Source organism: Pararge aegeria, chromosome 14 (assembly GCF_905163445.1).
Source record: "Pararge aegeria chromosome 14, ilParAegt1.1, whole genome shotgun sequence".
NCBI classification, from domain to species: Eukaryota; Metazoa; Arthropoda; class Insecta; order Lepidoptera; family Nymphalidae; genus Pararge; species Pararge aegeria.
In genome coordinates, this window is record NC_053193.1 from 16,396,043 (window position 1) to 16,416,110 (window position 20,068).

At 36.6% G+C, this 20,068-nt stretch overlaps 1 protein-coding gene and 1 non-coding gene across 5 annotated transcripts in view; both read right to left on the reverse strand.

Annotated features, from left to right (window-relative positions):
* Positions 1-20,068, reverse strand: part of LOC120629318 — a 160,238-nt gene that overhangs the window by 7,172 nt on the left and 132,998 nt on the right. For all 4 annotated transcript variants that reach the window (XM_039898227.1, XM_039898226.1, XM_039898228.1 and 1 more), the window contains 3 exons: positions 19,618-19,681; positions 8,142-8,299; positions 5,411-5,515 (listed from right to left, as the gene is read on the reverse strand). In XM_039898227.1, the coding sequence (XP_039754161.1) occupies positions 5,411-5,515; positions 8,142-8,299; positions 19,618-19,681 (327 nt within the window). The remainder of the gene's footprint in view (positions 1-5,410; positions 5,516-8,141; positions 8,300-19,617; positions 19,682-20,068) is intronic.
* On the reverse strand, positions 13,776-13,848 carry Trnan-guu. The gene has a single exon. It is a non-coding gene; the product is annotated as a tRNA-Asn (tRNA).

A 20,068-nucleotide genomic window follows, 5' to 3' on the forward strand; every position in this document is an offset into this window, starting at 1 on the left:
AAGCATTCCCTTCTCATTACGCAGAATCAATTATTCCGTTGATTATCAAAAAAGGTTCTGAGATTAATGGCTCGTTTACACAGTGCGAGTTGCTGACGTGAGAGTAGACAGCTTCTGTAAGTATTACTTTTATTGCTTAAGACTTCATCAATAGCCTATAACAGTCCTCTGCTACAGTAAAGGCTTTTGTCCTTCTGGTGTGATTGTCTACAAGCACCAGCAGGGCAGACGGGTTAAAGATCACAGTAGACGGTAGTGGTAGTACAAAGGACGCAGCTGGCCCTTTCTACGTTATATTCCCTTAGTTGCCTTCTCCTAATCCAGTGGAAAGTCGGGGTAGGCTGTAGACTTACTCCACACTTATCCAGCTACCCATAACTGACATCTACCATGTGGCCGACGCAGACAAGAGTACAGAGCTTGTTCATATTAACCCAGCTATCGGGTAAAGAGTCATAAAAGTCTCATCAAACCTCACTTGCCTCCAACTCCAATCAATGCGGTCGTTTCTTGCAGTGCAGCCTGCAGATTTCCTATACCATCACGACAGTCGGGTATCATAAATCTGACCAGATTGTTGAATAAGTGTTAAACAGGCTCCTGTCAGTAACTCGGCTTAACTTAAATGGTTGTAAGATGCACGAGAGCCGCCATAACAAACGAGTAACCTCTACGAGACATGAGTCCGTATTGGTGGCGGACAATGTGGCAAGTAAGCTCAAATGAGACATAAAAGATTTACTGACCGTTTCGCAAGACATTAACAGCAGCTATCACACACGGCTACTTCGCTCATATATCTAGCTCCGTTACGTTGCTCATAGTGGGAAAGGTCACAAAGTTTCAAAGCTTAGCGTCAAATCTTTACGCAGCGTAGATACAATAACAATCGAGTGAAGCTTGAAGTGTGTAAACAAGCCATAAGTGAGTATTCCTTAAAGACGGCGCCACTGTCGTTTTTGTTAAAATAAAAATAAAATAACTCATTAGCGAAGATGGCTGTAGCACAAGAAATGTATAATTTGCGAGAATAAAGAAATCATTGTCACAAATTACCGCTCTCTGCGAAGATTTGCCTCAATCGTCATTGCAATTTAAGCTGCATAGAAAAAGAAGTCGTGGTCTAAGTTGAGTGATACAGCGTATTATTTTAAAAATAGCTGTAGCCCGCGTTCGTGGTACGCGTTTATTATTTTTTTTTGCAATTCCCGTGGGAACCGTTTGTTTTCTTAGTATAAAAAGAAGCTTATGTGTCCATCTTCAAATAACTCTTCTCAAAAACATCAAGTTGATTGGTTGCTAAAAGAATGTATAGTAAGAACAAACAAACACGCTTTCGTATTTACGATATTAAATTTTAATTCATTTATATCAAGTAGGCCTAATATAAGCACTTTTGATAAGTCATGTATGTCTGGTTGTTGGGACTCTACCACCGGTTTGGAAGGCAGATTCTACCGAGAAGAAGCCGGCAAGAAACTCACCGGTTGCTCCTTTCCAACATCATTTTACAATTTAACAATCATTGTTTGCATCGAGGATATGTGGTGGCCTCCTTTCTTCGGAGTGAATCAATCGATTGTCTTTTTTAGATTTATATAAGTACCTACCATTAAAAGTTAAATAATTATACATTTACGTATATCATCATTATTATATCAATACAATCGACACTAATTATGCCTCTGCATTTGACTCAAGAGCACCTTACAACATCTGTCGGTCATTATCACCAATATTTGATAATAATTGTGACTCGAGTTAGTAAATTTAGCTAAAAAGTGATTTAATTTAGTTCAAATATTTAGTTAAAAGTAGCCAGTCGTGATCACGTTTTAGGTAGGTACCGCGAATCGAATCGAAATAGCTCTCGCTCAAGCTTCTCACTTGCACCATACGCTTCAGTCGTAAAAGCAATGCAGCTGACCGCATCGCAATGCTAAAGTAAGATGTAATTGAAAAAGATACTTGTCCATGCATTATGCCGTTTCGGTTTACTTTTTACCATCATCCTGGGAATTATATGGCGGAATGATTTCAAGTAGCGGGGCATTTTATTCTATGTGGCCGCGAAAATAAAAAGTGAATGAGTATTTTATGGGATTTAATGAACATTCGAGTAGTTAGGTACGTATAAAAATATAACTGTCAATTATATGCCTGATTCCAGGAGATAATTATTTCAGTTAATTGAAAAAGTTAACATCATCTTCATTATGTCTGCAGTTTATAAAAGAAATATGCCTCAGTAAATGGTTATTTGAATCGTCAATCAGAATATTTCATATCGCATTGTAGTTAGAACCTAGTTCCTAAAATAAGTGTGTACAAAAACTTTAATGTAGATTACAGACATGATAGCCTATTTCTCATAATGATAATCTAGCCAACGCATAAAAAGTAAACAGAAAAGGTGTGTATACTTACATACTCGCGTTAGAAGTTAAACTTCTTTTGCATAAAAAGATAAAAGAAAAATTCAAAAATTTTACCTTTCGCCTTATTCTGTTTGTAGAAAAAGACACTAACAACAGAAAAGAGGTATTTAATACATTGAAAGTTTTATTATAACGCATTATCTAGTTAAATAAAGTTTATTTAAAATCACAAAAAACACAATTAAAGAAATAGTATTTAACACATAAATTTGGAATTCATTATCGGACAACCAAGTTTCACTCAACATTAAAATTTGAGATTTTTGTAATCACCGGAAATGAAACACCGTTCAATTGAATCACCGGAATGAGCCCGCAGACTTTGACAATTGATAGTGTATACTGTCAAATCTTATAGCTAACTTCAGGGTGTCGGTTTTTTGTGACGGTGTGCGCGCATTATAAAAATTTACTCTCATCCTTTTTCCCCTAACGCACCAAAAGAAGTATAACTTCAAAAGAACAGCGTCCACTCATGTGACAAGTTGGATGCCGGTATTATAAACGAAATTCAAACACGGCTGTTACTAATTTTGTGAAAACATAACGAATTTTTGTAGCATCAGTCGCGAAGATCCAGAAAGTACAAAACGGAGACGGGGCAACCTGTTCTAATTTGTAAGAATTAATTACTTATGGATATTGGGTTATTTGAAGTCACAAGAATGCTGGAATGGTGACCTTGGACCGATAATCGCATCGTTGATAGATCCCCAAGTATGTTGTCTTACGCTGGACGCCAGCGGCACAAGACCGTAAAATTTTGGAACTGCCTTCAAAATACTTCTGTACAGCACTGATTCATCCATAGCCTATAACATTCCACTGTTGGACTGTACGCCATCAATCCCAACGAGAAGATTTGCTCGTTATCGCCACGGCCAGAAGACGGGTTGGTGATGTGTAATTCATTGATTTATATAATATTGATGTGTGGTGGGCAAACAAAAATATACTCACGGATAACTCAATTAATATAAATTGAACTAATTATCTAGCTTGCAGCACTTTAAGCAGGTAGGTAATAAATTGGTTTAACATATCTAGGCCAGAAGACCGGTGGTCAATGCACATAAAGCGATTACGGTTGCTATTGAAACCTGACGGTTAAGCTGTAATGCGATTTTATTCTTTGGCCACGAAATAAAACTTAATTGCGATACAAAGTTGACAATTAAATACGATATGTAAATTGCTGAAATGGTATCAATGCTTGGTTACATACATAAACAAGGTAAATTTAACCATTATCTCTAAATAAATTTAAAGAGATCATCGTATTTCTTAATGCTTAGAGTTAATATATAATACTTTGAAAATTATTGTTTTTAAGTTATATAAATATATATATATATACATTATACATATATATAAATTTTTATAAAATAAATATACTACGACAATACACACACCGCCATCTAGCCCCAAAATAAGCGTAGCTTGTGTTATGGGTACTAAGAAAGCTGATGAATATTTTTATGAATAATATACATAAATACTTAGAATATACATATAAACACCCAGACACTGACAAACATTCATGCTCATCACAAAAACATTTTCCAGCTGTGGGAATCGAACCCACGGCCCTGGGCTCAGAAAGCAAACTTTCGGTTGCTGCAAACTGCGCCAATCGGCCGTCAAAATATATATAAAATAATAAAAACAATTGATATTAAAAATAACTTGTTGTATAGAGCTGTGTCGTCGCGATTTAGCACGTGTAAGTAACCGTAATAACTTCGTAAACGATTGAAGACTGGAGGAAAAATATTACCTCATGATCTTCCTAAAAATTGGATCTTTAACTGCCATATGCCTTAAGAGAAGTTTCCATATAAACTGTATGATTATCTCATAGCATGATAGATAAAAATCAAGCGAAAAATTTACATAAAAAATGTATACATTTATAGAGGATAATAAGACTCAATGAACTCCAAAAACTCAATTAACAATATTAGTCCTTTTTTTGGGATAATCATTACAATTCTCTCGTTTATCTTTAAAAAAGCTTGCCTATATATATCTTAAATAAGTAGAACATCATTCAGTTATATTCGCTACTTCGGTAAATATGCTTTAGCATCCGGTAAAACGCTATCCGCTTTTGTTATGTAAATTTTGCAACTTTGTAAATATCTTTTGTCATGGATCCGCTCGCCATAAAAGCGTGTTTTACTAAAATAGCATCGAGTTAAGCGCAAAATGGCTTTCTAGTACTGTATTCATTTGAACGCTATGTCAATCTATTGAGTAACGTGTGAAAACTCGTGTGAATATGATTTTTCTTCATGTGTTGTTTACCTTATACAGATACGTGTGTTTTGAGTTGTGACGGTTTCGCCCGATTTGTTTTGCCATTGATATTTTAATTTCTTAAAACGTACAAAACTTATAAAAGTTAGAGGTGCGTGCTGGGATTCGAAATCTGCCCAACGAAAGTGAAGTCGAAGTCTTTCCTACTGGGCTATCACCGCTTTACTTCACCGATTTGGATGAGCAAACTTTATTTTTTATTTCTTAGTTCATAATAACTACTTATCGAAAACATAAAACTTACTATTAAGTATACATTACTTAATATAGTACTAAAAAGGTGGTCGCATTTTTTATGGGTCTTAAGACTACTCAGAGACACTCGACGGGCGATGGAGAGAGCTATGTTAGAAGTATCTCAACGTCAAATCAGAAATGAGGAATTCCGTGGAAGAACTAGAGTAACCGACATAGCTCAAGGAGTCGCGAAGCTAAAGTGGGACTGTTTGGGGCATATGGCTTGGTTAACCGATGGACATTGGGGTCCCAAGGTGCTGGAATGGCGACTCCTCATCGGTAAATGCGGCGTTGGTCGACCCCAGCGAGGTGGACGAATGTCAAATAAGTCACTTGGGGCCGCTGGGTACAAGCGGCCCAGGACTCCCTTCAAAGATGTTCAGCAGTGGACGTCCAGATTGAAGTGATGATCTTACCTTGGAAAAGACAGCCTAAGATCGGCCCTTAGTTTTGTAAGCAGCTCGCTGGGAGTTCCGAACTGTCGTAGGCTCATCTCCTCTCCCAAACTGAGACATGGGTTTCTGGAACAAATACATAATAACATTACATACACAATAATTATTTATTTATATTCCACGGCTGATTGGCGGTGTGGGTAGCGACCCTGCTTTCTGAGTCCAAGGCTGTGGGTTCCAATCCCACAACTGGAAAATGGTTGTGTGATGACCGTGAATGTTTTTGAGTGAATGAATTAATGAATGGCACTTCAGGTGTGTGGTGTACCTAAAACACAGAAAATTCTCAAAGTACAAATATAATAGAACTTTAAGGTAGAAGGTATAATTTGGCGGCCTTATCGCTATATAGCGATCTCTTTCTTGCAACCAAAGACGTAGAAGAAAATACTATGAAAGCTTGGTAGGTGGTAAACATATGTATATATTTATGATATTACCCAGTGTCTGGGTGTTTATCTGTTATTCTTTTGTTTATAATTAATCAGTCATCTCAGCACCCATAGCACAAGCCACGTTTACTTTGGGACTAGATGGCGATGTGTGTATTGTCGTAGTATATTTATTTGTTTATTTGAGTAGGCATTATTAATTTTCTTAATATTCCCCTTTGGCTGTCTGGAAGAGACCGCGATAAGGCCGCTAAATTGCACCTTCTATCTAATGCTTATTATGTATTTGCATTTTGAATTTTTTGCATTTTCTATATTGTTTACAATAAAAGTGTATTTATTTATTCTATCGTTGATTAACTGCCTATTAACATTCCACTGCTGTGGACAATAACACCGACGGATTAACGTGATATCCAAGGCAAGGTAATGTACACGGCCAACTTTGAAAAGGACAAGGGTTAAATGACAAATCTACATTTAGGTGAGCGAAGCCGCGTGAACAAGCTAGTAAGGAATATGAAAGGAATTTAAGCTTTAATAGATAATACGAATTTAAAAGGAATGAAGAAAATTAAACCTTTTTATGGAAATGTCAAACGCAAACAAAAATGTAAATGATGAGTGTTAAAAATCTCTCCATTTACCTTGTACGTAAATTTTTCAAGGCTACATACAGTTTTGTTTCTTTATTCAATCAGATTTTATGGTTAAAAATAAGGAAACATTTTGTGTGGTAACTATCATGGTGCAATAAAAACCATTTACCATGGTGGTTAACAAAGCTAAGTAAATCGAAGTGTAAAGTTTCTAGGTGGCATGGTTTAGATTGCAACGAACGGACGGATCCGACTTAGACAATGGCTGTTCCGATTAACAATTAGATACGGATTAACATAGACACTTTAATATCGCCTACTTTCGTTCATGACTTTGTTCGTGTTATTTGAAATGACACAAACTACTTTTTTGTTGTTTTTTCTCGTTAATAGAACATAATATTTCTATTAAATGTTCCGTAATTATTAATATTTAGATATATTAAATATACTTAGTAGTTATGAAGTATATTGTACCTTTATTTGACCTATACCACAATTAAATCATCTAACTCACATCCTGGGGTAGCTGGAAGAGATCTCTTATAGAGATAAGCTTTCCTTTGTACACTTCATGTAGATACATGAAGTGTACAAAGGAAAGCATGTATGTTCACAATCACAATTTATGGTACATAAATAATAAATAAATAAAATAAATAATTTTTATTACACAAACCGCCATAGTCCAATGTTCCCGAAACGCTGAAGATCGTAACAAGTGGAGGCGCATCGCTGGGGCTGCTGTAGCCAAAGAAAATGTATCATGGTCAACCACGACCAGAGTGGTCGTGGTCAAGAGTGAACGACTTGAGGAATTTGTATTAAAAATATCCGAAAATATATTCATTATATTTTTTGTCAATGATTTCGCCCATCCTCAGGCTCCAACTGAAACCCAGTGCCGAATCATCTTCATCATCATCACTTGCGACCAACTAAAAATAATGGGCCAAATCTTACGAGGAGACGTCGATGCTCCAGATTTTCATAACCGACTACATTGTATACGTGCCCCAAAAGGCAATAAATTTCGTCCACGAGAAACAAATTGTTCGTGGTTCCTTCCTGTAACACTGTTGCACGAAGCATGGCACCTATACCTCTTTCCGTCTTTCGTTGTTGTCATTCAATGCGCTCTTGGACAGCAATGCTCAATGGGATCTATTCCATGACGGGTGGACAGCATTGTTCCGTGAACTGTTGAGATACTCTGAGAATATTGAATGACCTTTACTTCATAATTCGCAGTTTATCACTATAGAACACTATATTAATATCATGTCTTATATAATGTTTAACGTCATCTTTCATTCCTTTGTCTTATAGCTATCAGGCCCTGCCGTACTAATAAAATGTAAAATTAATAAATATTATGAATACCCTTAGACCGTTCGAGACGCTGATGTTCCTTTGTCTGAGGCTATTAAGCAGGAAGCAAAGTACTTGGCTCGCTCTCGATCTCGTTCCCGGGTCTCCTTCTTGACCAGTATATAGTTTTGCAGAAGGAGCCTACGGACTACCTTGGAGGACTACCTTCCACGCTCTGTCCTCTCCAAGGTATTTCAGCCTACTCCTTCTTTTATAGGCTTTTATTTTATATTCTATCAAGGCCTTATGTTTCATACCATTTATCTAATTGTATTTTAAAATATATGTATAGTATGTGTGTATGTGTATGTGTGTTGCTCTTTTTCTTACCGGAAATCTTTGCTGCCCTGTGTGGGAAGTGTCCTAGCCTTGGTCGGGTCTTGTCCAGGATCCAAGTCGTACAAGCTGCCAGTTCCTATCTTCTTTCCCCATTTCTTGAGCGAGGTGGCGTAGTCTTCTGGGTTGTAAATCGGTGGTCTTTGCTTTTCCTGAAAAAGAAGAAAAAAATTACAGGCTTTTTTTCTTCGACTACAATTTAGCCCTTGACAATCTAACCGGATCGATAGTAATGCAGTCTACGACGGTAGCATTACTTATGACCCGGTTGTATAGCCTGCGAAGGGTATGGCAGCGAAATTCAAAATTCAATATCCTTTTATTCCAAGTAGGCCTAGTTTCCAAGCACTTTTGAAACGTCAAGTCAATCTGTTCGTAGTGACTCTACCATCAGTTCAGAATGCCGAGAAGAGCCAGCAAGAGACTCAGCAGATTGCTCTTTTTCAAGATCATTTTATAGTATACCTTTAGAATTTTTCCATCTTGTGAGAGATGAGAGACCAGTCTTGTCATTAAGACATTCATTAATAGTATAGTAAACACGATTGATTAACGCACTTTTGAAACGACAAGTCCGTCTGTTCGAAGTGACTATACCACCGGTTTGGAATGCCGATTCTACCACTGTTACTGTATACTGTTTCTCAACATCATTTTTTAGTTTATAATCTTTAGAATTTTTCTATCATATGAGAGACGAGCGAGCAGTCTTGTCGTTAAGAAATGCATTACTAGTACCACGATTCCTTAAAGCACTTTTACGAGAAGAGCCAGCAAGAAACTCAGCTGATTGCTCTTTTTCAACACCATGTTATAGTTCTCAATCTTTAGGTTTCTAACTTGTGAGAGATGAGAGCGGAGCGACCTGCTTCCTAGCAGTCTTGTCCAGAAGAAATTCATCAATCAGGTAGGACTAACGATTTATTATTATGTGTTTTAACACATTGTTGAAACTTAATCTATTGGTAGGTCCTAAATTACTTAAGGAGTCGTTTTTTACTATAATATTAAATCTAGTGAATTAAGTTTATGTACTTATTAAAAAAGCTATTTTACTCTTAAGTGTGAAAGTACTGTTCGTTTCATTGGAAAAGCTAATGAATAAATAAATTAAATCAGATACCTCTCGGCAGTTCCTACTAGTGGCGTGCACTTCATACATGCATAAAAGCACTGCCTACTCAAAATTTTTCATAGAACTTGAAGAGGATTTTTCTACTTTACACTATATTCTTGATTTATGCCTATCCTGGTCGAAACGGCCTGGTTATTACACCTTACGAACGCTAAATTATTTAGCTGCATAAATGTGCACGGAGTCGCGGGCAAGTAATATTGCACCTATCTAGTAATATTTGGTCTGCACCGGTAATCACATCTGGGACCTTGTGATCCATAGTCTAACCACTAGACCAACGAGACGGTTAGTTCGTGAGTACACCACATTCATATCCCGCCGCACTTCAACTTTCGCAAATTCATCATTTAATTAAGAATGTTCTGGTGTGGCCTCACTGCGAGCGGGTATTATGAAGTCTTTTGATGTACACAATAGACACACATTAGTATGTCTGAATCAAAGTCAGAACCCAAATAAATGTTAAGTATGTTCTGACAGTTAATAAATTTTGGGGTACGAAATTAAAAGATTTTTTTGAAATGTTGATATTTTTAGATAAACTTTCTTAATTAAAATTCGTAACTGTAAATATTAATAAGAACAACTCAGAAGATTTTCAATTGTTATTATATTAGTTTTGGAGTTCGGGACCCTAAAAACGAGTCAGTTATTGACGCAACCTAGAATCTGGCAAATCTTTCTGGCAACAAAATTATACGCACCGAAGATCACTGTGCCAAATATTTTCGTAAAATCGTGATTGTCTTACATTCTAACGGTATATTTTGGTTGATGTTATCCCAGCGATGTATAGTATTAAATTAAATAAACAATATCATTAAATTAAAACTAAATCAGACTACTAAAAATCTTCTTATTTAACTTTTTGGAGTATTGTATCTAAGCGCACTCATTAACCAAAAACAAGGGAGGGTTTTACATGAATGAGCCCCTGTTTGAAAACAGGCCTGCGATTCCTAGTCTCCACCATCTCACAATGTTACCTAAAACTTATTAAGTAACTACTTAGTTACCTTCCTAGTTTGAAAAATTCCATACTTTTTCATATCATTCTATTACAAGCTCGCTACAGGGCACGGGTCTCCTCCCACAATAAGAAGGACGTAGTCCTCCTCGCTGCTCCAGTGCGGATTTGTGGACTTCATATGCCTTTGATAACATTATGGGGAACTCTTAGGCGTGCAGTTCTTACGATGTTTTCCTTCACCGTTTCACTGATGAAGCAAGTGATATTAAAATTGCTTAAAACACACATCATTTAGAAAAGTGTGCTGGGATTCCAACTCGGCCTTCCGAAAGTGAAGTCGATGTCCTAACCACTAGGCTAGATTTATTTAATCACGTTAAAAATTATTATTACTCATTTCTATATACAAGAAAAAAATAAATCTAACGTGAAACCGCTAGATGTGGCACCACACTAAACTATTAAATTCATCCATTCCTACCACGCGAGATTCCATATAACTTAACAATGGAGTTATGACAATAGTTCTAGAATGGTGAAAGTTTAACGACAAAGTACTCGGTATCTAGCCTAATATAATAGCCAAGTATGCGAAATGCTCGAAATTCCTCATAGAAATGTTAATAAAAATAACATTTTGTCTACAGCAAGTAGACAAAATGTTAGGTTAGGTTAGGTTAGGGTAGGCCGTAGCGCCCGTCACCTTATGCCACCCCCGTAGACACCATCGCGTGCCTCCGGCGAGTGCGCCGGGGCGTCAAAGTTGTATGCGACCGCGATCCTTTGACGCTCCAACTTGGGCGCGGGCGGCTCCGCTGGGTTTTAGTGGGTATTCTGGCTGATACTTCATCGGCCAGCGAGTCCCACATACCCTGCTGGAGGCTGCACAGTTCTGGCTGCGCAGCCTCCAGAAGGGATGCCTAAACGCATTTCCCAGCGAAAAAAAAAAAAAAAAAAAGGCCGTAGCGCCCGTAGCCTTGGTCATTGCTCATGAACGCAGCTTGCCCCCTTGATTAGAAACTCTGGGCCATGGATGCGGGGAATCCGTAACCCGGTGCGCTTTCGGCGATTGTAGGGACATTTTAGTATGTCCCAGAGGAGGGTCTGCAATGGCGGGCGCCGCTAGCTGGGTCGCGGATGTGTGCGAAAGCATTCCCGTGGCCCAGCCACCAGGCGACTGCTAGGAACACCGTGGGGTTTTGGTCGGTACGTGTCCGACATAATCACCGTGCCTCCCCTTGGCGCGGTGGTATCCATGAGGATTTCCCCACGTGAAAAAAAAGGGGTAGGCCGTAGCCTTGAGAATTTGGGGAATAATACTTTGGTAGAAGGTTTCGGCCGTGGATATGTAACTAAAGGACGGAAGAAAAAGCCTTGAGAGAACTTTAACAATACTTCTTTTAACCTGTAGATTTCTATATAGAAAACTCGGCTTCCTCCGAAAATATACTCTACTTAGGTATCTTACGAATTTAATATAAAACATTACATTATAGAATTAAAATATACCTTTAATATCTGGAAAGGTTTACAATACATTAAAACATTTATAATTATTATGTAGATTACACGTTCGATTTGACATTCATAAATTATAATGAACATGGACGCATTTGCATATTATACGGAGTTGCTAATAAAGTTATATCACAGGATTATGCAAATTAGTGTGATATTAACAAGATAAAAAATATGGGGCCATAAAAAAGAAAGACGTGGTGCTAATGCCGTACCTTCTAATTGAGTAGGTATTTTCCATCTTTTTCATATTACCAATGGTTTTATGTAACCACGGTAAAAGTTAAACTTTTTTTCATATTATTGACATTTAAGTAACTAAAAATTTTCGGAATAATATTCCATTAGGTAAAAATCGCTTCATAAATCTTAATTTTATACTTGGAAATGATAAAAGGTAGGTCTCCAAATAATATTTTTATTGAACTCTATATCTTAGAGTAGTCGTGCTTACTTAACAATTATTATTATTTTTTTTTATTTATTTATACACTTTATTTGTACACCACAAATAGTAAGAAAGAACAATGGACACAACAAAAATAAACTTAAAAAGTAGGATACAAAGGGCGGCCTTATCGCTTAGTAGCGATCTCTTCCAGGCAACCTTAGGATTAGGAAAACCAAGGGAAACCGATTGGTGGGGTGTATTATTATTATATACATACTTACGAACAATTACACACTAATACTTATCAAGATTACACACATAAAATACTATAATAATAAATATAAAAAATAATAAACTAATATATACTAAAACATACTTAAATATGAGTAAGAGTTAATCACTGTCGTCTTTATTGCTCAAGATAATGGGCTTTAACAGCATTTTTGAATATGTCTAGTGACCTTGACTGTCGTATGCTTATTTAGATGAATATTAAAAACTGAAAACAATACTTTATAATGCTTTTCATCCGTTTTGCAATTATTTTCAATCATTTTATTATCAATTCATCTACATCATGAGTTTCACAGTTTATAAATGTAACCAATATTTTATGGAGCCCTGGCACAAATGAGTGATAGTCTATACACTACACGGTCAGCTGATGCGAACTATAGGCGCCGCCATATTGGCCTCGGCTGCTCTGACGAGCGTCTGTCACTTTATCCCTACTCCGCGACCGACCGTCACGCGACATGCAACACACAGTCGAAAAAGTCTGAGACGATGTTATAAAAGTTTCACTTTAAAAACACAGTTTCCCTGACCGATTTTGGCCACGCGGAAGGTACTATATTGAACTAGTGTGTACATAGACACATGTGCATTATCCATTTTCTCACTCTTGTAATCCAATGAGACGGCTGCTCCTGAAAGAGATCAGGCGCATGGCAAATCGCAATTTCTTGATATCAATGATAAAGCAGGAATCAGGTATAAAAGTATATACTCTATCATAACCGTTATTTAAAAAAAAATAACAGAATGCTCACAGAATTAGATTATTGTAATTATAGATTACAAAAAAAAACACAGAACAAACTCGTAGTTTGAAGATTTCCCACCAACTGCTTATCTTGTGAGCACAGACAATGAAGTCTACAGTCCATCGACCATTATTTGTACCTACTTTTTTGTTTCATTGTTGTCTAAAAAGTAACAAAATTAAAAACTACGAATAAAAGAACATTAAAAAAATACAGAATAATATTCTTATTGCAACAAACCAATTCTTCACAAAGAAGATGTTTTTTTTTTTTGAGGATTTTATTTATTTATTGTTATAAGTTACAAAAATAGGTAATAACTAAAGGTAGATCTAAATATAAATAATAACAAGTTTTGTTCTAAGCTAAAACCCAAAGTGTGTGTACATAACTTGTTCCTTTGGTTCAAAAGGACTAGAATCTAGGGCCGGAAAATCAGTTTTAAATATATACTTTTTTATTCTAGGGCATAAAATGTTATTTAAAGATCAATGCTATTTATTACACAGATTTAGTTCATCATGATAAGTGATTTTTTTTTTGAGTTTGATTGCAAAATGTAATTCGCCCCCGGGTGGGCTCGAACCACCAACCTTTCGGTTAACAGCCGAACGCGCTAGCCATTGCGCCACGGAGGCTCTTGGTCTATTATGTCAAATTAGGAAACAGGTATCTATCACCAACTGTGTTAAAATTATGACTAAATTTGATGGTATCTTTATTACATATTCCAAAATAAATATAGCATTGAATTTTGCGTGTCTTATTTTCTTTTTTTACTTATTTTCGCTTAAACTTTCTTTAATACCTACTACCTAATCTAAAGAGGTTGTTGCAGATTTACGCAATGTTTTGTCTTCTTGTTTTTACAATATTAAATAACCCATGATAGATACATAGAAAACATTGTATAACTAATCGGCAGCTAAGGCCCATAATCTAGACTTTAAACTTATTTTGACGGCTTTTTGGAGTAATGGGCAGTGACCGTGTTTTCTGAGTGGACTCAGGCTTAATACTCAATACACACATCGCAATCTAGCCCCAGAATAAACGTTGCTTGTGGTGCAAGATGACTGATGAATATTTATATGGGTAAATTACATAAATAGGTACTTAAAATATACAGACAGGTAAACACCGAGACACTGAAAAACATTAATGTTTATCGCACAAACATTTCCCAGTTGTGGGAATCGAACCGGCAGGCTTGGATTCCGAATGCAAGGTCCCTGCCCAATGCGCCATTCGGCCGTCTACAATTATTAATCTAAGTTTTATTAAAATACGCAGTTCTATTAGTGAACCGATTGCGAAGTAACTTTATAGGTACCTACTCAGTTACTTTTTACCCGATATTCGGAATTCAAACTTACGCGGGTGAAACCACGGGGCGCAGCTAGTATATAATAAACATATTCTGAAAGGAATAGATCTATTATGACAATGGTACATAAATATGTATTAAAACCGTAATAATATATTTATAGTACGCGGTAAAAGCATATTATCTTGCTCATACCTAGTTTAAATTTAATTTTATTATCTGAATGTTCTTCAGTATTTATGTATGATTGAGTATAAGTATATTCGTTTATTTGTGCAATTTCGATTATGTATTGTATTTAGCTATTTGAATGTAGGTTTATAATAATTTTACACCACCTGTCACACATTTTCCTGATCCTAAGGTTGCCTGGCGGAGATCGCTACTAAGCGATAAGGCCGCCTTTTGTATTCTGTTTCCGTCTTTGTATTTCTATTCTTCTTTTATTTTCCTAACTTCATAGTGGTGTACAAATACAGTTTACGTACAGTGGATGAAGTATTTATATTATAATATATAAATATAATAAATATTGTATTTAAGTTGGCGAGTTAAATAATTGATAATATAACACACATCATTTTACATGGTACATCGTTATTTTTATTCGTAAGCATAATCAATTAATTTGGGTAGGTAGACGAATAATTGTTTTTGTATGGCTACTGTATTACCACTATTTTAATTATGTTTCTAGATCTTATCAATAGAGATTTGCTTTTTGACAGCGCTTACAAACCAGGGTTGACGATGTTTAATGCTTAATTTTTGCTAAGTGGCTAAAGAAGTGTGAGGTCTAGCGTTGTCATGATGAAAAACCACACTGCTTCTGTTGTTAAATTACGGCCGCTTTCTCTTAACTACTTGCTTTAATCTCATTAGTTGTTCGCAGTAGAGTTCAGAATCGATGGTCCTGCCTGGTGGTAACAGCTCATAATGAATAATGCCCTTCCAATCCCACCACATACAGCATCACCTTGTTGTTGTTGGGTTTTGCCACAGTCTGTGAAGCCTGAGACCTTTTTCGTACGTTCTTGTCGTACATAATTCACTTCTCATCACCAGTTATCAGCTTCTTCAAAAATGATTCGGTTTTATTAGGTCGTAAAATCTTTCTTTTTCATTCAGACAGAAATAGTACATGGTGACTAAGGTGGGAGATTAGCTACTCTACAAAATGCTTATGGATTCTTCTTTGATTTTAACCCCTTTTAAGGTATATTTTACAACCATGAATTAACATTGATTTGCTCTAAAATAAATAAGGTAGCACGACTTTTTATGTTATGGTAACATCATAGTAAAGTTTTCTATCAAATGACTTATTATCTTGGCCAGTTTAATAAAACTGAAGATAAGTTTTAGAGATATTCTAAAAACATTGACTGTTTTTTTTAACCTGTTCGATTGTTATGCAATAAAAAGCGTGAGAATTGTAGAAATTGCCAACCCTAGTTCCATCGTCTTAATTGCGAGCTTGATGCAACCAGTGTAATTACATGTAGCAAGAAAAGAAAGGTACTTAATCTTGTATTAAAAAAAACAACAATCATCATGGATAATTGGAGCATTGTTTTGGCGCAGCGAAGCAACGTGGAAGCGTACATGGGAGATACTGTGTTTGATTTCATGCGACAACAATTTTGACTCTAACCAAAGGCCTCGCTCGACGGGTTTGTGATCGCAGATGGTAGTAGTAGCACATAAGACGCTGCTGCCAGTGGCGTACATAGAGGTTATGCTCAGGGTAAGCGGATAATATATAATATATATATTGAGCGATAAATTTAAAGATTTTAAAATAATGACAGTGTATAGTCAGTACATATTTGAAAATTTAATGTACGTTCATAAAAACATTTCTAAATTTAGCAAAAAATGTGACTGCAATAATTAAAACATTAGAAGTAAGAATAAACTTACAGTGCAATATACTAGGTAACATAAAATTCATAATTCGTTTAAAGGAAATTGCATACAATAAACTACCAATTGACATCTTGGAGATGTCTCTTAAAAAGTTCAAAGTTTGTATTAAACGTAAGCTTATAGAAAAGTCATAGTATAAAGGACTACGGAATCGATAAAAAAGCTTGAATGTAAATTATTGCTCTAACCAGGTTGCTCTTCTAATAATTTAAAATGACATTGTGAGATGGTGATAACAAAAAAAAAACACCCGGCTAAGTTTGTTGTGGGCTTCTTCTTAGACCAGAACGCGTTTAGAACCCTGGTAGCTATAGTTTTAAGTTTACGAATGTGGTTATCGCCATCATCTCACTACCGTGTAATTCTTATGTACGCATCAAAAGTGCCACCTATTGAATAAAGATATTTTTGACTTTGACTTTGACTTTATAAAATGAAGGAAATCTCTAGTAAGAGTTATAAATTTATAAGGGTAGGCTTTTTATGCCTATCCTTAAGTTTTTTTATAACCCGTACTGGAGAATTTCTTCATTTCAGCATAGAGGGTATGCACGCCACTGGCTGCTGCCCATGCTCCGACATATTCCTTTGTCGCTTCGTACGACGCCTGCGGGGTGAGGAGGGGTGACAACTGTATTTTGATTTGCCTCCACTCCGACTGACAGCTTTAAAGTTCTTTACGCCAATACACATATAGTCATCTATCCCCAAAGTAAGCGTAGCTTGTGTTATGGCTACGAAGATGTCTGATGTATATTTTAATGAATAACATCCATAAATACTTATTATATACAGATAATCACCCAGACACTGAAAAATATTCATGTTTAACATTTTCCAGTTATGGGAATAGAACCCATGGCCTTGGACTCAGATGCAGGGTCGCTGCCCACTGCGCCAGTCGGTCGTCAAATGAGAGGAGAGGAGAGGAATGGAGACTTAACGTGCTCTTCCTGTACTAGGGATGCAGAAAACCTATGTTGTGTGCTATTAAACGCTTCAGATCAAAAGAAACTATCATCCAGCATGATGGTGATCGTACAGGCTGTATAGGGCGCGAATAGTATACTCTCTATTTAAATATCCACAGTTTTGAAGCATTTCGACGCGCCATTAATTTGATTGAAATGGTAGGTTGTGAAAATTGTTATTAAATTTATATTGTTTAAGTAACACCCCGTTTGGTGTGCAGTAACAGAAAGGGCATTAAAGAACGGTTGCGACTACGACATTGAGCTATATAGCAACAGCGAGTATCAGAACAATAACGTATGCAACGGAATCGACAATGTCAGAACAACCCGTTTTTTACCCGGCTAAGTTTGTTGTGGGCTCTTTTTAGACCAGGGCGCGTTTGGAACCCTCGTAGCTTTCGATTTAAGTTGGCGAACGAAGTTATCACCATCCCGTTACAATTATGTAAACAAATATGTATGAACGCTTCATAAGTGCCTGAGATAGGCCTACATGAATAAAGAAATTTTGAATTTGAATTTGAATTTGAATTCAACAGAATGCTACAACGACATTGAGTACAACGGCAAGTGTCAGAACAACAATGGATACGATTTCGACAGTGTCTGCAAAGACCAAAGCTTGGGCGACAAAGATTCGTTCAACGTGACTTTTTTAAAAACCCTCTCACCTACCAATCACACACACCAATACACACACACACACACACTTTTTTTAATATAGTGTTTAACAGCAAAACGAAATCTTGATCTTGTACTAGGGATGCAGAATCCTGTGAAGTCTGTGTCCGATAGAATGCTTTTAAATGCGGCAGAACAAAAAAAATTATCAACAAGCACGTGATAGTGCGTGCTGTGGTCGTACAGGCAGTACCGGGCGCGATTCGCACGCTCTCGATTTCAATATCTCCCCAGTGTTGTCGCGTTTCTACACGCCATCGGTTTAATTAAAATGGTGGATTGTGAAAATCGCTGTTCGATTTTACTTTTGAGTGTTACCCAGCGAGGTTATACAAAGACATATTAACTCACCTTAATTTAATCTGCCACAAGCAGAAATATCTTTGTGATGGTATTTCTTAAATGCAACAGATCCAAAGATCTGTAGACGTAGATCGTATTAAAAATCGACCATAACTTTTTTTTTTAAACGCCAGCGCTTGACGACAATCATGCCCGTTAAAAAGTAATGATGAAGTCTAGGTTGGAGCACGCTTGCCTAGAAAAAGCCTATTCACTCTTGCCTTGAAGTTACTCAAGTTATAAGTTTGCACACACAGTTGCCGGGAGGGCGTCCCACATCCTAGCGGTACGTATCAGAAACGGGGTTAAAAATCTATGAATTTACCAACATAGCTGAACGAGTTGTTAAGCTAAATTAATAGACGTGGGGGTTCCAAATGGAAAGCGCAGTGCTGGAAGGCCCATTAGTCCATCAGCATGACGCTATAAGTAGCAGGAAGTCTACAACTGGACATAGGTTTTTGGAGGGATTTCCACCCGCTTAGGTTTTTTGCCGCTTGCATTCAGCGGCACTCTATACTCTAGCTCTTGTGTTTATCACAGTTAATAATAGTACCCAGAACCGACAGCTTAAAGTGGTATCTGAGAAAAGGGGGTAGACACAGCCAACCCCTATCCCTATCTCTACTTCTCTATCTCTATCTACTAATATTATAAATTTCAATGTACTTGTTTGTTACACTTTCACGCAAAAACTACTTAACCGATCCTCATGCAACTTTGTACACATATTTTTGGAAGTATTAGAAGTAATATAGGATAATTTTTATCCCGACATTAAGCTCGGTTCCATTGGGCGAGGGGATGAAAGTGTTTGACGATTTTACACCTTAACTCTGAAAAATTTTATAAACGATTTTAATATTTTTTTTTTGTACTATAGAGGTTATAATATGTGTTAATTTGGCCGAGGTTTGTGTAGATCTGAATGTGGTTGGAGATAGAGGACAGAACTCCTCAGCGGACGGCAGCAAATCCCTCATTTAAAGATTAGCGATACTGAATACTTAATTTTTTTTTAGAACTACAACTAAATTGAACGCCACATCAAAAACAAAATTAAACGCAGACGAAGTCGCGGGCAACAGCTAGTTTTAAAATAAACACCCAATGCCTAAAAATGTAGACCAATATAACTATTTACTGATGCTTACCTTGGATACAGGCTCTTCGCTCCAGCCCCCACAATTGGCCATCCCGTCTTGTAGAGTCAGCTCACTGTAACAAATGAAAATACAACTTATAAGTACAGCTTTTCTACCATTAACTTCATGTTATATCAAACACTAGCTTAAACACTCTTTAGCGAAATACCCTTTTATGGTAATGGAATTTTTCAATTTTTAATTGAAAACAAATCCGCCAAGTCGAGAACGAAGCAAACACTGCCGTACCATCCTTTACTGCAACCATTTCGCCGCATTGAAACCATTCAGGCCCCTATGTGAGAACCTCTGGATAAGACTAGAACGCAGAAATTTTTGTCATCCAGTAAACTATAATCACATACTTAAAATCCAAAAATTCTCGTCTGTAGGTAATTTAGTTTAAAAGTTAAGCGTAAGAAAAGTTTCGCTTTTATGACACTCACTCACTCATGATCAT